This window comes from Perca fluviatilis, chromosome 16 (assembly GCF_010015445.1).
Source record: "Perca fluviatilis chromosome 16, GENO_Pfluv_1.0, whole genome shotgun sequence".
NCBI classification, from domain to species: Eukaryota; Metazoa; Chordata; class Actinopteri; order Perciformes; family Percidae; genus Perca; species Perca fluviatilis.
Window position 1 is genome coordinate 20,960,915 of NC_053127.1, and position 20,002 is coordinate 20,980,916.

General features: G+C 42.3%; 3 protein-coding genes across 4 annotated transcripts; all 3 read left to right on the top strand.

The window, feature by feature from the left end:
• The first annotated feature begins 49 nt into the window (after positions 1 to 49).
• On the top strand, positions 50 to 4,363 carry srsf1b (serine and arginine rich splicing factor 1b). Its single transcript, XM_039776953.1, is given in 5 exon segments — positions 50 to 533; positions 1,773 to 1,887; positions 1,890 to 1,977; positions 2,075 to 2,247; positions 2,825 to 4,363. Coding segments are annotated over 5 exon segments (744 nt in total). The 5' UTR covers positions 50 to 339; the 3' UTR covers positions 2,999 to 4,363.
• A 1,584-nt stretch (positions 4,364 to 5,947) lies between these two features.
• Positions 5,948 to 7,878, top strand: dynll2b (dynein, light chain, LC8-type 2b). Its single transcript, XM_039776954.1, has 3 exons — positions 5,948 to 6,094; positions 6,849 to 6,993; positions 7,081 to 7,878. The coding sequence occupies exons 2-3, from the start codon at positions 6,862 to 6,864 to the stop codon at positions 7,216 to 7,218; spliced, it is 270 nt and encodes an 89-aa protein (XP_039632888.1). The 5' UTR covers positions 5,948 to 6,094; positions 6,849 to 6,861; the 3' UTR covers positions 7,219 to 7,878.
• A 1,038-nt stretch (positions 7,879 to 8,916) lies between these two features.
• heatr6 (HEAT repeat containing 6) lies at positions 8,917 to 19,818 on the top strand. 2 transcript variants are annotated; one of them, XM_039776955.1, is made up of 20 exons: positions 8,917 to 9,230; positions 10,453 to 10,560; positions 10,700 to 10,840; positions 11,469 to 11,584; positions 11,830 to 11,944; positions 12,040 to 12,141; positions 12,249 to 12,413; positions 12,511 to 12,755; positions 13,041 to 13,215; positions 13,295 to 13,501; positions 13,776 to 13,875; positions 13,977 to 14,371; positions 14,503 to 14,625; positions 14,833 to 14,919; positions 15,234 to 15,368; positions 16,009 to 16,131; positions 16,253 to 16,377; positions 16,470 to 16,566; positions 16,777 to 16,981; positions 17,785 to 19,818. In XM_039776955.1, the coding sequence occupies exons 1-20, from the start codon at positions 8,934 to 8,936 to the stop codon at positions 18,357 to 18,359; spliced, it is 3,636 nt and encodes a 1,211-aa protein (XP_039632889.1). In that variant the 5' UTR covers positions 8,917 to 8,933; the 3' UTR covers positions 18,360 to 19,818. The 2 variants fall into 2 exon arrangements, with proteins under 2 accessions (XP_039632889.1, XP_039632890.1); XM_039776956.1 differs by lacking the exon at positions 15,234 to 15,368.
• The last annotated feature ends 184 nt before the right edge of the window (positions 19,819 to 20,002 follow it).

The following is a 20,002-nucleotide window of genomic DNA, read 5'->3' on the forward strand; positions in this document are numbered from 1 at the left end:
GATGACTAACTCCAGTGCGGTAGGTGGCGGTGTGCGCACATTTAAAGCTAGTTGTGAGCCACCACACCACTGAAGAAGAGTGCTTTGTTGGAGGAAGGCGTCAGTCGCGACTTGCAACTTTTAGCTCGTGTAATTTGATTGTTTAGTCATTTACCTCGAAGGATTTCTGCTGTAACGTCAGTTAAATTGTTGACGAGTAATTCGCCGGTAGTATATTGTATTAAGTGAACTACCTAAGCGTAATTTTATCGTGTGTTCGGCCGGAGGGGACCTGTTTAGCCAGCTTGCTAACTTCCTTAGCTAACGTTAACTGTTATTGTTAGCTAGTTTTGTGCTAACATGTCTGGCGGAGGTATCGTTCGAGGACCAGCAGGGAGCAACGACTGTCGGATATATGTGGGGAATCTCCCTCCCGACATCCGCTCAAAGGACGTCGAAGACTTATTTTACAAATATGGAGCCATTCGTGATATTGATCTGAAAAACCGAAGAGGAGGACCACCGTTTGCCTTCGTGCAGTTCGAGGACCCGAGGTGAGTTGCATTCTCCCGCCACATCTCAACGCTATACCGTTAGATGGCTTACACGCACACGCGCTTTCGAAAGATATAGCTGGCATACACTCAAACAGGCACATACACTCAGTTGCCAATGTATTAGGTATATGTGCAGTCAATGCTACCTTCATTGAGGGTTTACATGTTAAAACAGTTTAAAAGAGGTACGTTAAAGATTCAGTGGGTGGAATGCAAAAAAACTCGAGAATTTGAAGTAGAGTGAGACCTCTTCCTGCAGCTCTTTGTCTCACGGGCAATGCATTCGCAGAAAAGCCAATAGGAACGCCTGAGAACGGAGCCAAGAGGAGATGCAGAAGTCTAGTTTTTACTAAAACCACATTACAATATATGCTGAAAGATTATGGAATTTTTGCCCAACAAGGCCAATAATAAAATGCCTACTACACAGGCGGTGTAGCATTTAAAGCTGCAGCGATTAGTTGATCGACAGAAAATTTATTTATTAATCATTCAAGAACATTTTCAACATCTCTGGTTCCAGCTTCTCAAATGTGAACATGTTGCCTTTTCTTGTCCGACATGGTAAATTGAACATCTTTGTGGTCAGACAAACAAGACGCATGACATTACAGTACCTTATTTCTTATGTATAGATAGACCTAATTAATGCTGCTATGCTTCTAATTAAAGAGTCACGTTTCATGTTTCCCACCACAGATTTCCCTTGTTAAGGTAGATTTATTGTTTCATTGGTTCCAGAGAATGAGTCGCGGGCTGGGTCCAACGTTCCGCTGGGTCTAACTGTGTCTCCTCTCCCCGCAGCTTCGGATAACGTCTCCCTTGAGCTGTGTGTACCCATAATACATCAATTGTCGGGCCGCTCTCCTTCCAGCCGTGGATGTATTAAGCTCCCAGCGAGTTGCGACTCAGTTTACGGCCCCACTAACACGTGTTGTCACCATGACCACTAAGAACAATCGCCATTTTGTTGTTCGATCCTCATCGAATGACCACGGCAAACAGTTCAATAACCCTTCTATCCATTTTATTTCTATGGACATACACTAATTTAGCAAGATGCATTTTTCCTCCAGGTTCCATCAGTATAGGCCAGTAGTTGTAAGATAATGTACACAACCAACATACTCGACCAAAACAAACCAATCAGATTAACTCATATCTGGGGTCATTAACTAGTGAGGTATTAGTACTGTAAAACTAGTATTGATGATTTGTAACTTTCGGATGTCGCAGGGATTCTGAGGATGCTGTCTACGGCCGCGATGGTTATGACTACGATGGCTACCGCCTGCGCGTTGAGTTTCCTAGAAGTGGACGGGGAGGAGGAGGAGGAGGTGGTGGTGGTGGTGGGGAGGAGGAGGAGGAGGACCAATGGGACCCCAAAGGGGAAGGCATGGCCCGCCTTCCCGACGTTCAGAGTACAGGGTTGTTGTGTCAGGTGGGTGATGTGTTCCTCCCTCTGCAGGTTATGCTTATCTATTTATTTACATTAGTGTATAGATTAACATGAGTCTTACATCACCTTTTCCTCTCAGGTCTTCCTTCCAGTGGAAGCTGGCAGGACCTGAAGGATCACATGCGAGAAGCAGGGGATGTATGTTATGCTGATGTGTACCGTGATGGCACCGGGGTGGTGGAGTTTGTACGCAAAGAAGACATGACCTACGCTGTCCGTCAATTGGATAACACCAAGTTTCGCTCTCATGAGGTACGTAAAGGGGTTCAGCCTCAAGCAAACGTAATAAGGAACGGCTGTGGAAGGGACTAAGGCCAATGTTAAGTTTGAATGATTATGTAATGTTACATTGCATTGTAATTCTAGCTATGCCTGAGTGATGTTGACAATGATGGTAACATTGGTAAAAATAAGCTTCAATGATTTATTGTTTTTTTTAATTTATTTTTATTTTTACCAAACATGCATTGATATATTTTGGTCCAAGTGAAGGCTTAACTAATGAACCACAAAATAGATGTTTTGTAAGTTAAGCAGCTATCCCAGAGGAAGTCTTAAGATTATGTCCAATTTAACTATTAATGGAGTTGATGATCGTCTTTGCATGTATGCATGGCCATTACAAATTCAAAGGTTAACGTGTTAATTTTGAAACTGCATCTAATAAGCACACTATATGTACAAATGCAGTATTGAGCGCTGATATGATCCCCAAAACATTTATTGTGACTGTAGGTATTTGTTTCCTCGGTCTACCCAAGTCTTCTTTATTAACTTGTGCATGGTTACGTATGCTTAGCTGTGTCTTTGTGTTTGCGTGTGTGCGCAGGGAGAGACGGCCTACATTCGTGTGAAGGTGGACGGTCCTCGCAGCCCCAGCTATGGTCGTTCTCGCTCTCGTAGCCGAAGTCGAAGCAAGAGCGGGTCACGCCGCAGCAGAGGGTCTCCGCGTTACTCTCCTCGCCGCTCCCGCTCCCGCTCCCGTTCCCGCTCCCGCACCTAGATCCACCTTAACTAAAGCAGAGAGGAAATCTTCACATCACTCAACAAATCCTGTATACTCCCCACGGATCATCTCATGTCTCATGTCTACTTGTGTGTTCCCTATTCCCCCACTTTTTGTTGCAGTTTTATTTTATTTTTTATTTTTTACAAGGCCCCGTTTCACTCTGTCGTTCTTCCTTTTCCCCTTCTCATCAAAATCAGTTTTCTGCTAACCATCTCTCACCCCTCTATACTCTTCTCCTACTTGTTCTCCGCTTTGTTTCGTTTGGAACGTTTTTACTTCTTTTAAGCATATACTACTGTTCTTTGACCCTCTTGTGTGTCTCTCTGTAGAGTTCAGAGGAACAGGATAGGATGGGAACAGAGGAAACAGTTCATATTAAGATAAACAGGAGGAGGAGTCAAATATGGCACCAATGGTATGATGGCTGTGCCTTGTCAACTGTGAAATCTGCATTATAAGGCTGTTCAGTTTTTTTTACATACTGTACACTTGACAATAGAGTGCCGCTGTTGAATGTTTTCAGTTGTAACAGGTTCTGTATACCACTTTGTATTTGGAGACCCAAAGCTTGTGTTTTTTTTGCTTTTGCTTGTCTTTTAGTCTTCAAAGTAAATTTTAGTTTTTGGGCACTGATTATAGATGGTGTTCCCTGTTTGTCTCAAAGTAAACTCCCTGGTAGATGCATTTGACATTTTTATTTTAGTATTTTCTGAAGGTGTGATTCTAACTTGCCTCCTTCTCTTTGGTTCTGCTGGTATTCTGAAGGTTTGGACTGGGCTCATTGTCCCCCCATTTCGGAGCCGGATCAGGATTCAGGATCAGATCAGGATTAGGATTAGGCTTCAGGATGGATACATGGATCAGGAGCATGGGAGCATTTTCCCGGGAGAGGATCCTGACCCCCGGCCCTGTCCACATAACCCCATCAAACCGGAAATTCTGAAATATACAAAACTAAATTGGCTTTCAAATAATCCAAATTAATTTTTTTTTCCATTTTGTGTGGGATCTCAGAGACACAGTTACTGACGGCACTGTGAGGAGTGATATTTTTCAGATTTTTGTTTTTCAAAATTATAAAAGAAGAGCAAAGCTCCGCTCAAAACCAGGAGGAGGGCTGGGAGGTGCAGGATGGATCCACACGCTTAAGGAGAGTGGTAAATAGTGGGCGACCATTACCGTGGAGGAGGGAGGGAAGAGGGAGGACTGGGATACGACAAGGGAATGTGACCTTAATGCGGTTTGTATCTTTTTCTTAGGTCAGTCTTTTGCTGCAGAGGATGATTTCTGATTTTCTTAAGTACAATCTCCAGTATCCTAAAGCTTTATTCTCTTTTAATAAAACTTTCAATAACACAAGTTAAGTGTTTTGTGTTTTTCTTTCCCAGCATGTCTAATCCAACAAAAGGTTGGACACAATAATGCCTGTACACATGCACAATACATGAACAGGCTGTATGTAATACCAATTGTTTCTGGAGGACTTGATGCCTCATAATGCTTTCAGTGTGTTGTTTTTGTTAACCAGTACAAAGGTGAGTGTATCTGACTAGGTGCCTTATAACAATGGGTTACATTTTCTAAACGAGTGTTTTTGTATGTGAAATCAGAATATCCAAAGTAACTAGTATCTCCAGCTGTCAAATGAATGAAGTGGAGTAAAAGACCACGTCCATCCTGTTCTTGTGAATGTGATATCAGGAATGCCTGGAGAGAATTTCATTACATCTGGCACAAATGTTATCAATACACTAATTATGTGAAAGATTTCACACAAATGTCAATAGGATAAATCAATGTGATGTTATTTCCAAAAGGCAAACTTCACTGTGACATCATATTGTTAATGCAAAAACACTATTCTGGCCATTATTCAATGCCAAACTCAGGGAAAGACGGGGAGATTGTGTTCACATTTGTTCGGATACTGAATTGGGTTCCCACCTTGAAACTGGTGATGTATAGATCTTCTTTGCTGTCGGGTTGAAGCTGTGTGTGAAGCATCCATGTTTTAGAATGTGTAGCTTCTTTGCAACAACATCCATATTTCAAGCATTGTCTACCTGTTGTGGCTAGAACTTTGTGTTCTATCAGAATCTGTTTTATTGTTTAAGCATGTAAACGCATACTGTACAAGGATTTTGATTGTTTTTTGTTTCTCTCAATTAACTTACACAATAATAGACATAGGACTACAGCAGAACAGGAACAACATAGTCAAATCAACTTCATTTATATGTCCCTATAATCACAAATCAAAAATTTGCCTGAAGGGGATTCACAATCTGTATAGCAAACAACATTTTCTATCAGTATCTCTTTATACATCCATGATCTAGAGTGGGAAATAGTGGGCGGCCATTGACAGGTAGGGAAGGCTGGGGTGTGATAAGGGTTTGTGACCTTTTTTCAGTCTTATGCTGCAGAAGATGAGTTTTGATTATGCTAAGTATTGTTCTCTTCAATGAAAGTTAAATATATTTTATTGGACCCATCAGTATCATTGTGTTTCTCTTTTTTGTATCTACTATCTACTATGGATTAAACTGTCCATCTAAAAGGTTGCAGTGAGATGAAGGAACACGAAATTACAGACAAGACACTTATCACCTATCTGACTAGACTGAAGGGTTTTTGTGGAATTGTCTGGTATGCCTCAGAATATCTTCTTACAGTTCAGAGACTGTCCCTGTTACAACTGGCACCAATTTGATACACTTAAAATGCACATCAACTCGTGCCTTTCCTCCCCTGTTTGGGTCTAATCTTATTCTGCGTTGCAAGCTCTCCCAAGGTATAATGCAGATCAATACCATCGATCAACCCGATCACCTGGATCAATCACTTTCTCCGATGGGAGGGAGGGATTGGGGTTGAAAACAGTGCATTCTGGGTGGAAATAAGATGCAGTCCCTGTCTGCCAGTGAAAAGCGCCGTCACCAGGGTGGAGGCTTCCCTCCAGCCAATCAGATAGCGAATGCGATGTTGAGGGCGGAGCAGAGACGCACGCTTTCTTTGCATAAATGAACGAAGAACTGTGTAGCTACCCGTAACGCACAACTCTAAACAATTTAACTTCGCTGAGAGACGGTAAGTGTTGCTCCATAATTCTGTGTTTATTGCTAATACAACCTGTGCACACTGCCAGCAGAGAGGGAATACTGAGGCTTCTCTTGCTGGCGTGCTAATCTCGTCTGAACATCTGTATTTGTCCTGAATGAATGGCACTTTCTTTGCATTGTTATCTGTAAACCTGACAAATGTAGTTGAATTACAGTATGTGACGTTAACTTGTGTTTGAATATGTGCGAAAATAGTTAAGTGTTGCTTCACAAGCAGTGTAAATCAAAGTTCTAATGCTGTCAGCTGCACAATGCAGTTGCAGGTATGTCATGTCAGCAACCTTCTTTTATGGTTTACTGTGATACTCTCAATCAGGACCCATTGTGTCTGTCTCCTAAAACATAAATTACTGAGTTGTCCATATAACTGCACTCAATGTAATCCAGAACAACTCTTTCAGAGGACGATCACGGTTTTCCCTCCCAAGTTCTCTAGCTAGTTGATTTGGTAATCCTGCTTCTTGAGGCCTTCTATCCAGTTCATTGGATTGGATAGAAGTAGCCTCATAACTAATGACTATTTGTTTTATTTAAGCAAATGGTGGCAGCTGTGTTGTAGTCATGAAAATGGAACAAGGCTCACTGTTTGCACTAGAATTAGTAATAACTATGTGGAAAATGTGTGTGTGTATGTATGTATGTATGTATGTATGTATATGTGTATATATATATATATGTATATATGTATATATATATTATAAAAAAAATTTTTTCCTGTGCAGTCAAAAAGCCAACATGTCTGACAAGAAGGCAGTGATAAAGAATGCAGACATGTCTGATGAAATGCAGCAGGATGCAGTGGACTGTGCCATGCAGGCTATGGAGAAGTACAACATTGAGAAGGATATTGCTGCCTATGTCAAAAAGGTACATAATATCAAATTAGTACAAGCATGTAAATGAAACTGGTTTATGTTATCATCTATGCTATTGCAATTCTTGTCTCCCCTCCAGGAGTTTGACAAGAAGTACAACCCCACATGGCATTGCATTGTTGGGAGGAATTTTGGGAGCTACGTGACGCACGAGACGAAGCATTTCATCTACTTCTACCTGGGCCAAGTGGCCATTCTGCTGTTCAAGTCGGGCTGAAATCCAAACATGCCCTCCGAAAACTACTTTTAATTCAGCCCTTAATACTTTTGTGCCATGCTGTACATTTGCAACCACTTTTCTGCTGACATGCCTACCTCCTGGTTTCCTGCTTGCTTCAGTCTGTTATTGTTTGCCACCCACAACACTACCACCATCTGTGGATGGCGCTGTAGTTGTGCCTGGACTTGTGATTCGATGTGACATTCTTCAAGCTACTCCCCATTCCAGCACTCGGTCAGCATTTTCACATCTGACAGGTTACATGACTAATTTCCGGATATTATTTTTTGCTGTGCATTGACGCACGGACATTGTTTCATATGGATATGTTGTATAATAACTTATTTTTCATGGAATGAGCAACAGACATTTTTTTTTGTTGAAATGCCTTTTTAATTTTCAGTGTTTACTGAGATTGAATATAAATTCTAAGACTGTTGCAAGGCTGTTGCTTACACTTAATAAAGAAAATTACATGCCAAGAGATTGAAGGTTTTGTACATGCTTGAACATTCCTGTTTCCACTTCCGTTGTGAATCTTTACAATGTTAGTGCTGTATCTCTGGAATGTGAATTAGTGTGCAGTTTGGTATTGTGATATTTTCAACATGTTGAGCACAAAACAACTTTGACACAGTAAATTGGTTCAAAATGTGACTTGTGTCTATGCATTCCTTGACTTTGCTTCACTATGTACTAAAATCAAATGTCCAGATGTTCCGATCGTGACATTGTGAACAATGATACACACTTATGTTCTTGAGGCTGCAAACAGACTGGTTTCTCACATGTATACAGAATTAAGTTTCCAGATGCAGGGGACTTACTGCTCTATTGGAACCGGTGCTCTATTGGAACCGGTAGATGGACATCCATGTCTGCTCGCCTCCACGAATTGAGACTTCAACATTCAGGAACATTCAACGCTGGTGGAAAGCTTTTGAGAAAAGTGTAGCTTCTGAAATTGTATTTACCAGCATTAGGGAAAGTGTTAAGGGAAATGAACTGGGAACATGCAGCAGAAGGAATTATGAAGTTAACAAAACTATAATTTAAGATACTTTTATACAATACTCCACTACATAAAAATTAATTGTATTGTAGTCTTTACTCCTACGCTTACCTGACATCCACAGTTAAAAATTATTTCTGATTAGAAGTTGTATCCAAAAACTGATTTAAAGGTTAAACTAACCTATAAATAATGATAAACTATCTAAGAATTAGCTCTACCATACCTTTTTAAGTATCGCATTGCCAGACCTCCATAGAGCTAGCTTCACTGCTAGCTGCACCTTTAAATGCATATGCATGAATGCATCAGTAAATATTTATGTTAGAGATATAAAGCATGGACCAATGCCACGACTAGTTTAGTGCCCATCTCTATACAAACATGAAAAACTCAAGAAAATGAATACAAAATAATCAAATATTACATAAATATGTAAAAGGTGTAAGTTGTGAAAATGATTACTTCTTTTGATACTCAATTACTGCACTACAATTGTTGGATGGAGGACTTTTTCTGTGTGTATTTTTACATACTGATGTTGCTTCATTCATTTATGGTAGTTTCTTCATGTTTCAGAGGGAGGCGATGTTCCTGGTTTACACTGTAGGGGGCAGTAATGAGCCGGACATTTGGATATCAAGCTTCAAAGGAGGGGCAAGATCCACCAAGCAAGGGAAATACTTCCGCGGTCACAAATATGGCGGCACAAACGGGGTTGTTAGCACCGGCCTTTATGAGCCGTAGTGATGTACCTGTTTTCTCTCCGGTGGCTTTGTCAGCGGAGGCCGCCCCGTTCACTCCGCTCGGGATGGACGGTTGGCGGCTCGGCTCACCGTCGGACGTCGAGAAACAGTTTTCCCGCTGCGCAGCAAAACTCCGAGCTCTGCGAGCAGACTCTGGCCAGTTAAGAGAGGAGCTCAACCTGCTGTTTGACCAGCTACTGTCCGAAAACTACAACAAAACCTTTGACCCCAATATCAACATCCGACCAGAGGTAACTCCTGCTCTCTTTGGTCTTGTAGTGACGACTGTATTCAACTTAAACTTGTGATACTGAAAATGCAAAACGACACACTAATGAATACTACTGAAATCAGATGTGTGATCAAAATGAATGTGGTAATTTGTTTCTTCTTTAGCTTGTGAAAGCATCCTGCCAACCATGCAGTACTTACAAGCAACTGACCAGCATAGATATGTCTATGCTGACCAGTATCAACATAACCACGTCATGATACACCCAAAGATGCTAAACACCCTGGCAACCACCTAGCTGCCATGCAGTACACCTTAGCAGCCACCCATTGCCCTAGCAACCACAGAGAACATCATAGCACATAGTACCATAGACATAATATATTATGTCTATGCATAGTACTGCCATATCAACTGTACAGAACACCCTAGCAACCACTTGTGTTTTATATCTATGGCATACATAACATTATAACAACCATGGGTGATTTTAGACCCTTTTTAGGGGGGCTCAAGCCCCTCTAAATTTCATCTCAGCCCCCCTAAACATATTTTATTTATTTTTTTTAAATACATTTTAGTGCTTCAAGTGAGATTTTGGGAACTTGTCTGTTAATGACAGGGGTCAAACAATTACCTTTAACAGAAACGTAGTATCTGATCTGTCAGAGGGAGAGCAGGAGTGCGGTTGTGAAGTTTAACGTCGGTAGTCCCCAGAGAACAAGTTGGTCATTTCATGGCGCAGATTAAAAGCCAAATTGAAACATAAGAAACTAAAAGTGCTGAATTTTAGAACATTGTTTCAAATTGGTCGTTGTTATTGTGACTTATAAAGTGTCAGGTTTAGTTCCATCATAGTGTTAATAGTGTCAGAAAACAGTAGCTGACGTTCAGTAGCTACCTCAGAGATTATCGGGGGGGGTGTTAACGCTTTGCAAGGCACTGTATCCGTGTCACATTCTCATTAGGGTCTGATCCTCGCCCCTGATAACAACTAACAGCCACCTTGTTACTCGTTAGCAACCTATATAGTGTCCTAGCAACCATTTAACAACACCCCAGCAAAAACAAAGTGCAATCGAGTTTTGCTCTCACGTAAATGTTCTTTAAAGTTTGCCTTTTCTTTTTGTATCAAGCTTCTACTTAATGAACTAAATGAGCATATGTGATATCCAGGATTATTTGTTTGTGGCTGTGGAAGATATTCTTGGTTGTGCTGAGTGTATTAATTTCCATTTCAGGATGTGTGCACCCTGCTGAAACATGTCAGCTGTCTTGTGCCACTGAGTCAAGAACATTTAGTCATCAAACTCTGCCAGCTAGTACATCATCTACTCAATCAGCTAAAGGTAACCACTAGCTTTAAGTAACAGTAGACCTTTTACTACTGTGCATATCTACTCATGTACTGACCATGACTGCATATGTCCTCCCCTGAAATGTTCTGTACTTTTTTTTTCTTACTTTCTCTTCTCAATGTTTCTTAAGGTAATAATGGACGAGCGGACCTTGGATGTATTGGTGAATTATACCGCCGGTGCGCTGAAAGTGTGCAGTACATGGACACACTCAGATGTCCTCTTGGCACTCTCCACAATAGTGTATGGGAATGGACCTCAGTGCCACCAGGTAGATATTTGTACAAGCTTTGTAAAAGTGTATGTTAACTGCTGAATATATACAGTATCTCACAAAAGTGAGTACACCCCCCTGATAAAGTTCCCTTCACCTTTGGAATTAAAATAGCCCCACATCATCACATACCCTTCACTCTACCTAGAGATTTGCATGGGGTACTTTCCATAAAATCATCTCTCAATGCAAATCAAACCAGCTATTAGGCTAACTGACATAAAACCATGCCAATCTCTAGGAATGGTGAAGGGTATATGATGATGTGGGGCTATTTTAATTCCTAAGGTGAAGGGAACTTTATCAGGATGCATAGTATCCTGGCTCCATGAAATAATTGGCCTTTAAAAATAAACATCTGCCTGCCTCTATGGGAATTTAACATAGGGGTGTTCTCACTTTTGTTGCCAGCGGTTTAGACCTGAATGGCTGTGTGTTGAGTTATTTTGAGGGGACAGCACATTTACACTGTTATTCAAGCTGTACACTTAATACTTAACATTGTAGCAAAGTGTAATTTCTTCAGTGTTGTCCCATTAAAAGACATAATGAAATATTTACTAAAATGTGAGGGGTGTACTCATTTCTGTGAGATGCTGTACATTGCGATTTTTCTCATTCATAGCACCTCAATGACTTGCTGGGTGAAGATGGAGTCCTCTTGCTGTATAGTTCTCCATCTCAGCCAAATATGGAGTTACGCCGTGTTGCTCTTACCTGTATGGCCAACATCTGCCTCAGGTAGGCTTTAGTATGCGGATACATTTAGCCAGTAGCCATGGTGCATTTTTGTCTGTGTGTAATGTGCGCCCACTTTGTAGACTATGAAACATGGACATGGTGTGTCTGAATTTGTTTCTGAAGAGCTAAAGAGCTAGCTTTAAAGCTTTGAGTTAGGGTTCCATATCAACCTAAAAGATGATGATAAGTCAGTGTTGTGTTCACAGCCTGTAAATACTGTGGTTGGCTCGGTTGTTTCTCTCCAGGATCCCTGGTCAGCCACCTTTGGATGATCAATACAGAAGTGTATCTTTCAGAGTCTTCCTGAAAACACTGCAGTCACCCAAACCTCCCAACACGGATGAACTCTTCTACTGCATGGTACAGATAATTGGCATAATGTAAAGAACATTTCTATGGGGAAAAATACATGTAATTGTAGTTGATCTATGCCTGCCCTTGTGTTCTGTGTGTAGGTGATCCAGGCAGCACTGAAGGGACTCCAGTGTTGTCTCTCAGGTGGGAAGTGGAAATTTGGTGGAGGAGAGGAGGTTGGATCTGTACTGGCTGCACTTAAGGTACAACATTTGCAGATTTTGCCCTTTTTAAAAAAAAAAAAAAAAAAACAAACATGACGGTAATCTATTGTAGTAATCATTTTGAGACCTGTACATGTTTTCTGCAGAGGCTCTTGTTCCAGGGAACTCCAGGTGTGAGTGTTGAATGGCCGGCTGTTCTTTACCCATCACCTCTTCCTCAGTACGAAGGTCTCTCTGCATCAAAACCTGTCGAACCACCAAAACCCATTGAATCACAAAAGGATTCCGCTCTGCCAGGCAAAACCTCAGGGGTAAGACAAGTCTTCATTTTTGTAGTAAGAGACGTTTCAAAATCAGTGATGAAACACAATTTTTTTGGCTGAAATGTTTTTCATGTTTCTCCTCCAGAATAAAAAGAGGAAATCCAGGGGAAAGGGAAAGAAGACAAGCACTGAGAGCAGGGGTGATGATGGAGAGGAAGATGATCGAGATCCAGTACCTGAACTTCAGAAAGGAGGTGGAAGAGAGGGAGGCAGAGGTGAAGTTGAGTCCTTGTCGAAACCCTCTGGCCCGTCTCTCTACCCGTCCTGGAAAAAAACAAGTTCTGACTCAGAGTTTTCTGACCCAGAAGGCAGTGCACAGAGCAAATTAAGGTACAGAAGAACACTGCCAATGTCCATCCATGTCACAACTATCTCATTTTTTTTGGTTCAAGCATGCCTGTTTTTTTTTGTTTTTTTACTGTAAGTTGATGGTTTTCCCCCCACTGCATTCATTGCTACAAGCATATGTCTTGAAAAAGCACTTTTATATTTGAGAAACACAATTAACTGTATGCTTTGTGAAAGGTTTAAAGTTTTATAAAGTGGATGGAAAAGTGTTTTCCTCCTAATGCTGCATGAACTGCGAAATCATCCTGCAGCATCTTTCTCTCTTAGGCTTTACCATGGTCGTGTGCGTCAGGGAGCACTGCACTGTCTGCTAGCGGTGGTGAAAGCTGTAGAGAAGAGGACTCTGTACGGGTACTGGTCCTCCTTCATCCCTGACTCTCCTGTTGGTGGGCTGCCGCCTCTCACTCTCCTCACAATTATCCGGAAGGACCCCTCTCCAAAGGTACAACACGGCCTCACTCATGTTACAAGTCTCCTTGAAATGTATGGCTGTAGCATCCGTCTGTATCCTCTCCCTCCAGGTGCGTGCGTCTGCGCTTCAGGTGTTGTCGGCCATGCTGGATGGCTCCCGTCAGTTCCTGGCTGTGGCTGAAGATACGGCGTCTCCTCGTACATCTTACACCCCTTTCTCCTTCTCGCTGGCTACCTCCGTCAGAGAACTGCACCGCGCTCTCAGTCTGGCTCTGCTGGCCGAGACCTCCCCTCAGACGCTCACACAGGTCATAAAGGTACATTAACAAGCACAGTTTTGTGATCAACCTTCTGAAAGCTTTTCCTTCTGTTTTCTGGCTACTTTGTTCTCTCTTCTTGCCCAGTGTCTGAACAAAGAATGATTGTTTGGATTAAAATTGATTTTCTGTTATGCAATGTGTGATAGTTCAATGTTGAGCTTACATGTACAGCTCGTGTAAAAGTCAAGTTAAGCCTGGAACATGTTTTCAAACGTGCACACATGTAGTTGGGGAGTGATATCTGCTTCTAATGGCTTATCCTGTCTGTTAGTGCCTGGCCTACCTGGTGGCAAACGCTCCCTACCACCGTCTCAGACCTGGTCTGCTCAGCCCGCTCTGGAAGCAGATGCGTCCCTACGTGCGCCACAGAGGTCTGTATTTCGTCTGTGCACTCAGTGACCTGCACACAAGGATTTACGAGAACAGGTTAGGAACACAGGCTTCTTTTAATACAACCGCTCTCTGTCTTCAGATGTGAACGTTCGCGTGTCCGTCCTGACACTTTATGGCGCTCTGGTGACGACTCAGGCTCCTCTCCCTGAGGTGCAGCTTCTCCTCCGACAGCCGGAGGGCAGCAGCAGCAGTGGCTCATTCACGCCACAGGACTCGGCTCTCAGCTGGAGACAAAGAGACGGAGTGTCCTCGCCCTCTCGCACACCAGTCAAACCCTCCCTGCAGAGCTCACACACCCACTCCCCTCACAATCCTCGCACGCCGGGGGAGGAGGACACCGCCCCGCCGTGGCTGCTGCAGCTGTGTGTGTCGCTGGTGACTCAGCCCAGAGAGGACCAATCAGACAGCGAGGGAGCGGGAACAGGAGGGGGTGCTGCTTTAGAGCCCTCCCCTGTCCGACTAGAAGCTCTACAGGTGATAGATAATGGATGAAACAGAAAGTGACAAAAGAAAGCCCCAAACAGACATTTCTAAAAAAAAAAAAAAAAAAAATCTGAAGGTGTTTTTTGAAGTGTGAAATCTGAAGTGTGTCCTGTGTGTTTCAGGTCATGTCCCACCTGGTGCGTGGCTACTTCTCTCTAGCTCAAGCATGTTTGTGTGAGATTGGGCAGGTGAGCGCTCGCTGCCTTGGGGAGACAGACCCCTCCATACAACTGCATGGAGCAAAGGTAACACCTTCAAGTTTCTCCTACGCCATCTGTAAATGACTTCCGCTGTTGTGTGTCTCTTGCTTTTTTTCCTCTTATCTGCACGTATGTCCAAGCTTCAGCAATACAAATGGTGTAAATATGAATTTAGAAAATTGGATGTGAAATGACAGCTCGAGACAGAATCCGACCTGTGCACTAATATGTATGTTATTGTCTTTTATTTAGTTACTAGAGGAGTTAGGGACAGGAATAATCCAGCAGTACAGACCAGAGAACAACGTGCCTGAGAGCTTGAGGGTCCCCGTAAGCCAAGTAAGTACAAACTGTCTTTAAACTTGAATTTCCCCTTGGGGATCAATGAAGTATCTATCTATCTATCTATCCATCCATCCATCTTATTCTGTATCAGGGTTTACCTGTTTTGAGAGAATGTTTCTTATGTCCTATTGCTGTGTGTTGCCATTGTTTGTTTTCTGAAAACATTAACTTGAGAAAGGAGAACGTAGTTTTAATGTCCCTTTTTAAGGAACAGTTAAACACCGCCCCCCCCTAAAATTTGGTTTATATCAATATTAATTAACTGTGATATATTAATGCGTTTTCATACATATATTTGCACGATATAGGTGGTGCTCTTTTGGTCAGAAGTCTTGAGTGGTCCTCTGAACGGAGCGCTACAGAACGAACAACATCCCACACTGCAGACGAGCGCCTGCGACACGCTCCCCTCCATTCTGCCGCAGGCCTTCGCACAGCTGCCTGTGAGTTTCACTTGGATTGTTTCTACACAACTAACGCTGAGCTTAAAGCTCCAGTGTGTAACGTTTTTAGTTGTTCATTATCAAAATCTGTGTTGCCCGTTCACAAACTTGTCCTTTTTCATGAATATTTACCACCACCATCAATTCCAAGTATTCCTGTTGGCTTGAAATTTTACATTTGCATTCGCGTGAACTGGGGTAGACGCTCCATATTCATGCGCCATCTTGAAATACGTTGGCCGGTAAGGGACATACAGGACATACTGCTCCGCCTTTTGCGTTTTTGCTGTCACACATTAAACTCACAGGTGCTGCTAATGCTGCTAATGGGTATCGTAGCTTCCCGGCCCTGGCAAGTTTGAAGAAGGAAACATGGAGGACCACACGTATTCAAAATCCAAATTTCAGGAACAGGAGTCTTCTTCTTCGCCCAGAAAAAGAAAAAGGATATTGAAAAGAGCAAGAGACCGGCATCATCAGAAAAAAGCGTGAAGGCTACCGTAGCTGTAATACGTACTTTGAACTGCGTGGCGCGGGAGAATTGATTGCGATATATGATCTCAACGCTAGATGGTAGAAATTCCCACACAGTGGACCTTTTAATGGAGCTGTAGGTGTGATGTGTGATGATGTTTTCAAGGAAAAGACGCAGCTGATGTGCATCACCGTGCTGCTCGGGCTGACCTACAGTGAAAACTATCTGGTGAAGACTGCAGCCGTCAGGGCTTTGGGAGTCTACATACTGTTCCCCTGTCTCAGAGAGGTAGGGACACTGACCAGCAACTATGAGCATATTGAACACCATGCAACATGTTGCTGACCCACAAGGATCTGTTATACAGGTTGAGATTTATTTATTTTTTTCCCTCTTTTTCTCTGTTCAGGATGTGATGTTCGTGGCGGATACAGCAAACACTATCCTCGCTGCACTTGATGATCGATCTCCAAATGTCCGTGCCAAGGCTGCCTGGTCCCTAGGCAACCTCACAGACACACTTATTGTTAATATGTAAGAAAACATGGATATAATAATTCAAGGTATATAGTCTGTTGTCAGAGATTGTATTTTTGTAATCTGTTTATCTCCGGTTTCTTTATCAGGGAGAGCGTAGGTGTGGACTTCCAGGAAGAGTTGTCCGACATGCTGCTTCTCAAGATGTTGCAGGCAGCCACCCGAGCATCAGCCGACAAAGACAGGGTGAGAGCTCTCACTCTTTTACACACAAGAGCAAGGCACAAACATTCCAATTTGTTAAGTCTTGCCACATTTTGTTCTGCTATGAAGTAGTTTCAAAATGGATCTGTTTGGGACACAGTTCAGTCATATAGGTAGCGAGAATGGGCAATCAACCTAATCATGTTATTACATTAATGCCAACTTGCTTAGTATAACCTCATTCACCCCCAGGTGAAGTCTAACGCAGTGCGAGCACTCGGGAATCTGCTTCATTTCCTGCGTCAAAGTCAGCTGAGCCGATCTGCGTTCCAACGCCCGCTGGAAGATGCCGTCCTTGCTCTGGTTAAAACTGTCCAATCAGAGGCCACTATGAAGGTCAGATGGAATGCCTGTTACGCCTTGGGAAATGCTTTCAGAAACCCAGCCCTTCCGCTCGGTAAGTGTTCATTCATTTGCTTTTTCCAAGGACGTTCACCTTGTTTGCCCTCGGTATGAATTGGTCAACACGGGTCATTGACCTGACTCTCTGACCATGCTTCAACCAGGATTTAAAGGAATAGTTCCATATTTTGGGAACTATACTTATTTGCTTGCTTGCTGAAAGCTGGAGATAATGATGAAGATGTTCACCGCTCTCTTATCTTTTCGTTAAATATGAAGCAAGAAGATGGCTAGCTTAGCTTAGCATAAAGACTGGAAACGGCAAAACAGGTGTATTTCAGAAAGATGTTGAACTATTTATTTAACAAAGATCTGATGCTGTGTAACAAATTCTTGACCTGACACAGTGACTTCCTGGAGTCTCTACTAGTTGCCTAGCAACCTCACGGTGACAAAAATACTACTTATCATTGCGTTCGGCGAAGAAATAGTTCCAGCATGTAACTCTCCTGTATAACCACAAACTGTTGGTTTTACATTTAGTTTTTTGTACAGATTAAATGCCAAACTGCAGATACAAACCCTGTTAATCAGTGAGCTCTAGAGGTGCTGCTAGGACAAAGCCGGGTTAGCCGTTTCCAGTCTTAATGCCAAGCTAAGATAACTGCTTGCTGGTGTTGGCTTCATATTCAGCATAAAGATTTGAGAATGGTATTGATCTTCTCATTTAACTCTTCGCAAGAAAGGATATAAGCCTGTTTGCCTAAATGTTTATGACTGATCTGAATTTTTGTTTTGTTTTATTGAAGCCTACATGTCAAACATAACAGTTCATTTCTGTCTCTTTCTTCCTCTTAGACTCAGCTCCGTGGTCTTGTGACGCATTCTCCTCTCTCTGTCATGTTGTTACTTCCTGTAAGAACTTCAAGGTGCGGATCAAGTCTGCCGCTGCCCTGGCAGTTCCTGCCAAGCGCGGCTGCTACGGGGACTTAAAGCAGTTCAGCTGTGTGTGGCGTTCCCTGGCCACAGCTCTTGAGAACAGCGAAGACACAAACGACTTCTTAGAGTACCGCTACAGTGCCAGCCTGCGACACACGCTCTCACAAGCTCTTCTACACCTGCTCAGCGTCAGCCAGTCACAGGACATGCCCGCCCTTGGGGCATCGCTGGCCGGGGAGGAGGGGAGGGGCATCAAAGAGCATTTGATCAAATATCTCAGAGCGGAGGAAGGAGGAGGAGAGGGGGCAGAAGGAGAAAAAGATGCGGTGGGGTACAGTTTTACCCCTCAGCAGAGAGTCGGAGGTCTTCAGGAGACCCTGATCAGACTGAAGGAGTTGAAGGCTGAAGGGGAGGGATGGGGAGAGGAGGAGAGAGGTAAAGAGGTGGTGGTTCATTTCCTGGAAGATTTGCTAAAGACCTGTGAAGGGCCGTAAAGAGTCTCATTTCCAGCTGCAGCGCTTGGTTTAAGGTCGCTTTCACACCTGTAGTTGGGTAGACTGGGTGCGAATCAGGGGTGAAGTTGCAACATTTGGTTTGGTTTTGTGTTTACACTGCACTGTCAGACTTACCAAACATCGTAAACAAATGTCACACGGTCGCTGGTCTATTGGACAGAAAGTCTGAATGAAATTGGACGAGACTTCTGGTCTCAGAAATAATGGAGCAATATCAAATTTGTAACGTCTTGTGTTTTCTGGTTTTGCTTTATTGTTTTTTAGCAGAAGGCAAACAATATAAGCAGCTGATAAGCCACGGAGTGAAGGAGAGGGCGGGCCCTGATGAGAGAGAGATTGTGATGGGTTGTTACAGACGACGAGCAATTTATCTACATAATCGGTTATGAATTTGAAAGTTATCATCCCTTAAATCAGATACAAGTCCACAAGTTGAAATTTTGTTTTTGGTTCACTTTCAATATTTAGGTCGGATTGCATTCTTACCAATTTCTAGTTCACTTTGAAGCGAACATAGACCTAACCCTAAACCACCCCTCTCCCTTTTCAAACTGACCAAAGTTTAAATGAGCTTTCACACCACCCCAAACGGACCGGACTATCCGACGAAACGCTCCAGGTTTTTATTAAAACGGACCAAACTGCTCAGGTGTGAAAGCAACCAAAGAAAACCGTCTGAGGTCACCAGGACTGCTCTCTCAGGTTGCATGGATCAGAGCAGGCAGACAATCGAAGGAGAGACATCCAACCTTGAACTAACCGTTGACTGAAGGCGAAGATTATATAACCAGCTTCGTAAGAACCAGATTTTAGGACATCACAAGGAACCACAAGACTGTTTTGAAAAACTTAAGACCATTTGTTTTTTTCTTATGTACATTTAAAGATATTTTGAAGTTTGCATTGGCTTTTATATCCTTTTATTTATCTAATTGCACTTGCACTCTTTTATAAATAAACATCTGATATACAAAGACGTAGTGATATTATATTCTGAGAACAAATTAATGGACAAATGTAACTTTTCAGTGTAATCATGTTGTGATGAACATATTGTGTTATTGTTTAACAGAATTGTGTTGTCCATAGTTAAGATATGGAAAATGATTTTATGGAGGTGTAGAGAGTTTTGTCTGATTTAATGCATAACAGTGAGACATGGTCGATTGCCTAAACATCAATTTGTTTTTGTTTATTACATACATCTGTCATATTGAAATATATTTTATATATGAAATTAATCTTAATACAGTTTTATTGATCTAAATAACATTGTGCAGCCATAATTATTTCAATCATTAGTCATGAAGTACACTACATTGTCTTTGTTAACACAGCAATGAGGACACTGACTGAACTAACAAACGACTTCCACGTGGCAGTGATTTCCCAAAGTGTGGTTTCAGAGTTATTAAACACAAGAGTGGACATACAATAAGTGTCAGTGTCTGAGAAATATTTGATCTGCTCTGTCTTGCAACGTGCTGTTTTCCTGAAGTTAATTTTAGATTTAAAACACTAAAGTATTAAAGTAAGATCTTGTACATAAACCGGTCACTATCTAACCTGAAAAGTTGCCAATTCCTCCCCTATAACATATTTCACAAAATGATACAATTATC

Coding starts and splice junctions, on each gene's coding strand:
- dynll2b (XM_039776954.1), top strand. CDS start 6,862: ATGTCTGACAAGAAGGCAGTGATAAAGAATGCAGACATGTCTGATGAA. Junction 6,994..7,080: donor TTGCTGCCTATGTCAAAAAG/GTACATAATATC, acceptor TCTCCCCTCCAG/GAGTTTGACAAGAAGTACAA.
- heatr6 (XM_039776955.1), top strand. CDS start 8,934: ATGGCGGCACAAACGGGGTTGTTAGCACCGGCCTTTATGAGCCGTAGT. Junction 10,561..10,699: donor ATCTACTCAATCAGCTAAAG/GTAACCACTAGC, acceptor ATGTTTCTTAAG/GTAATAATGGACGAGCGGAC. Junction 15,369..16,008: donor AGGCCTTCGCACAGCTGCCT/GTGAGTTTCACT, acceptor GATGTTTTCAAG/GAAAAGACGCAGCTGATGTG.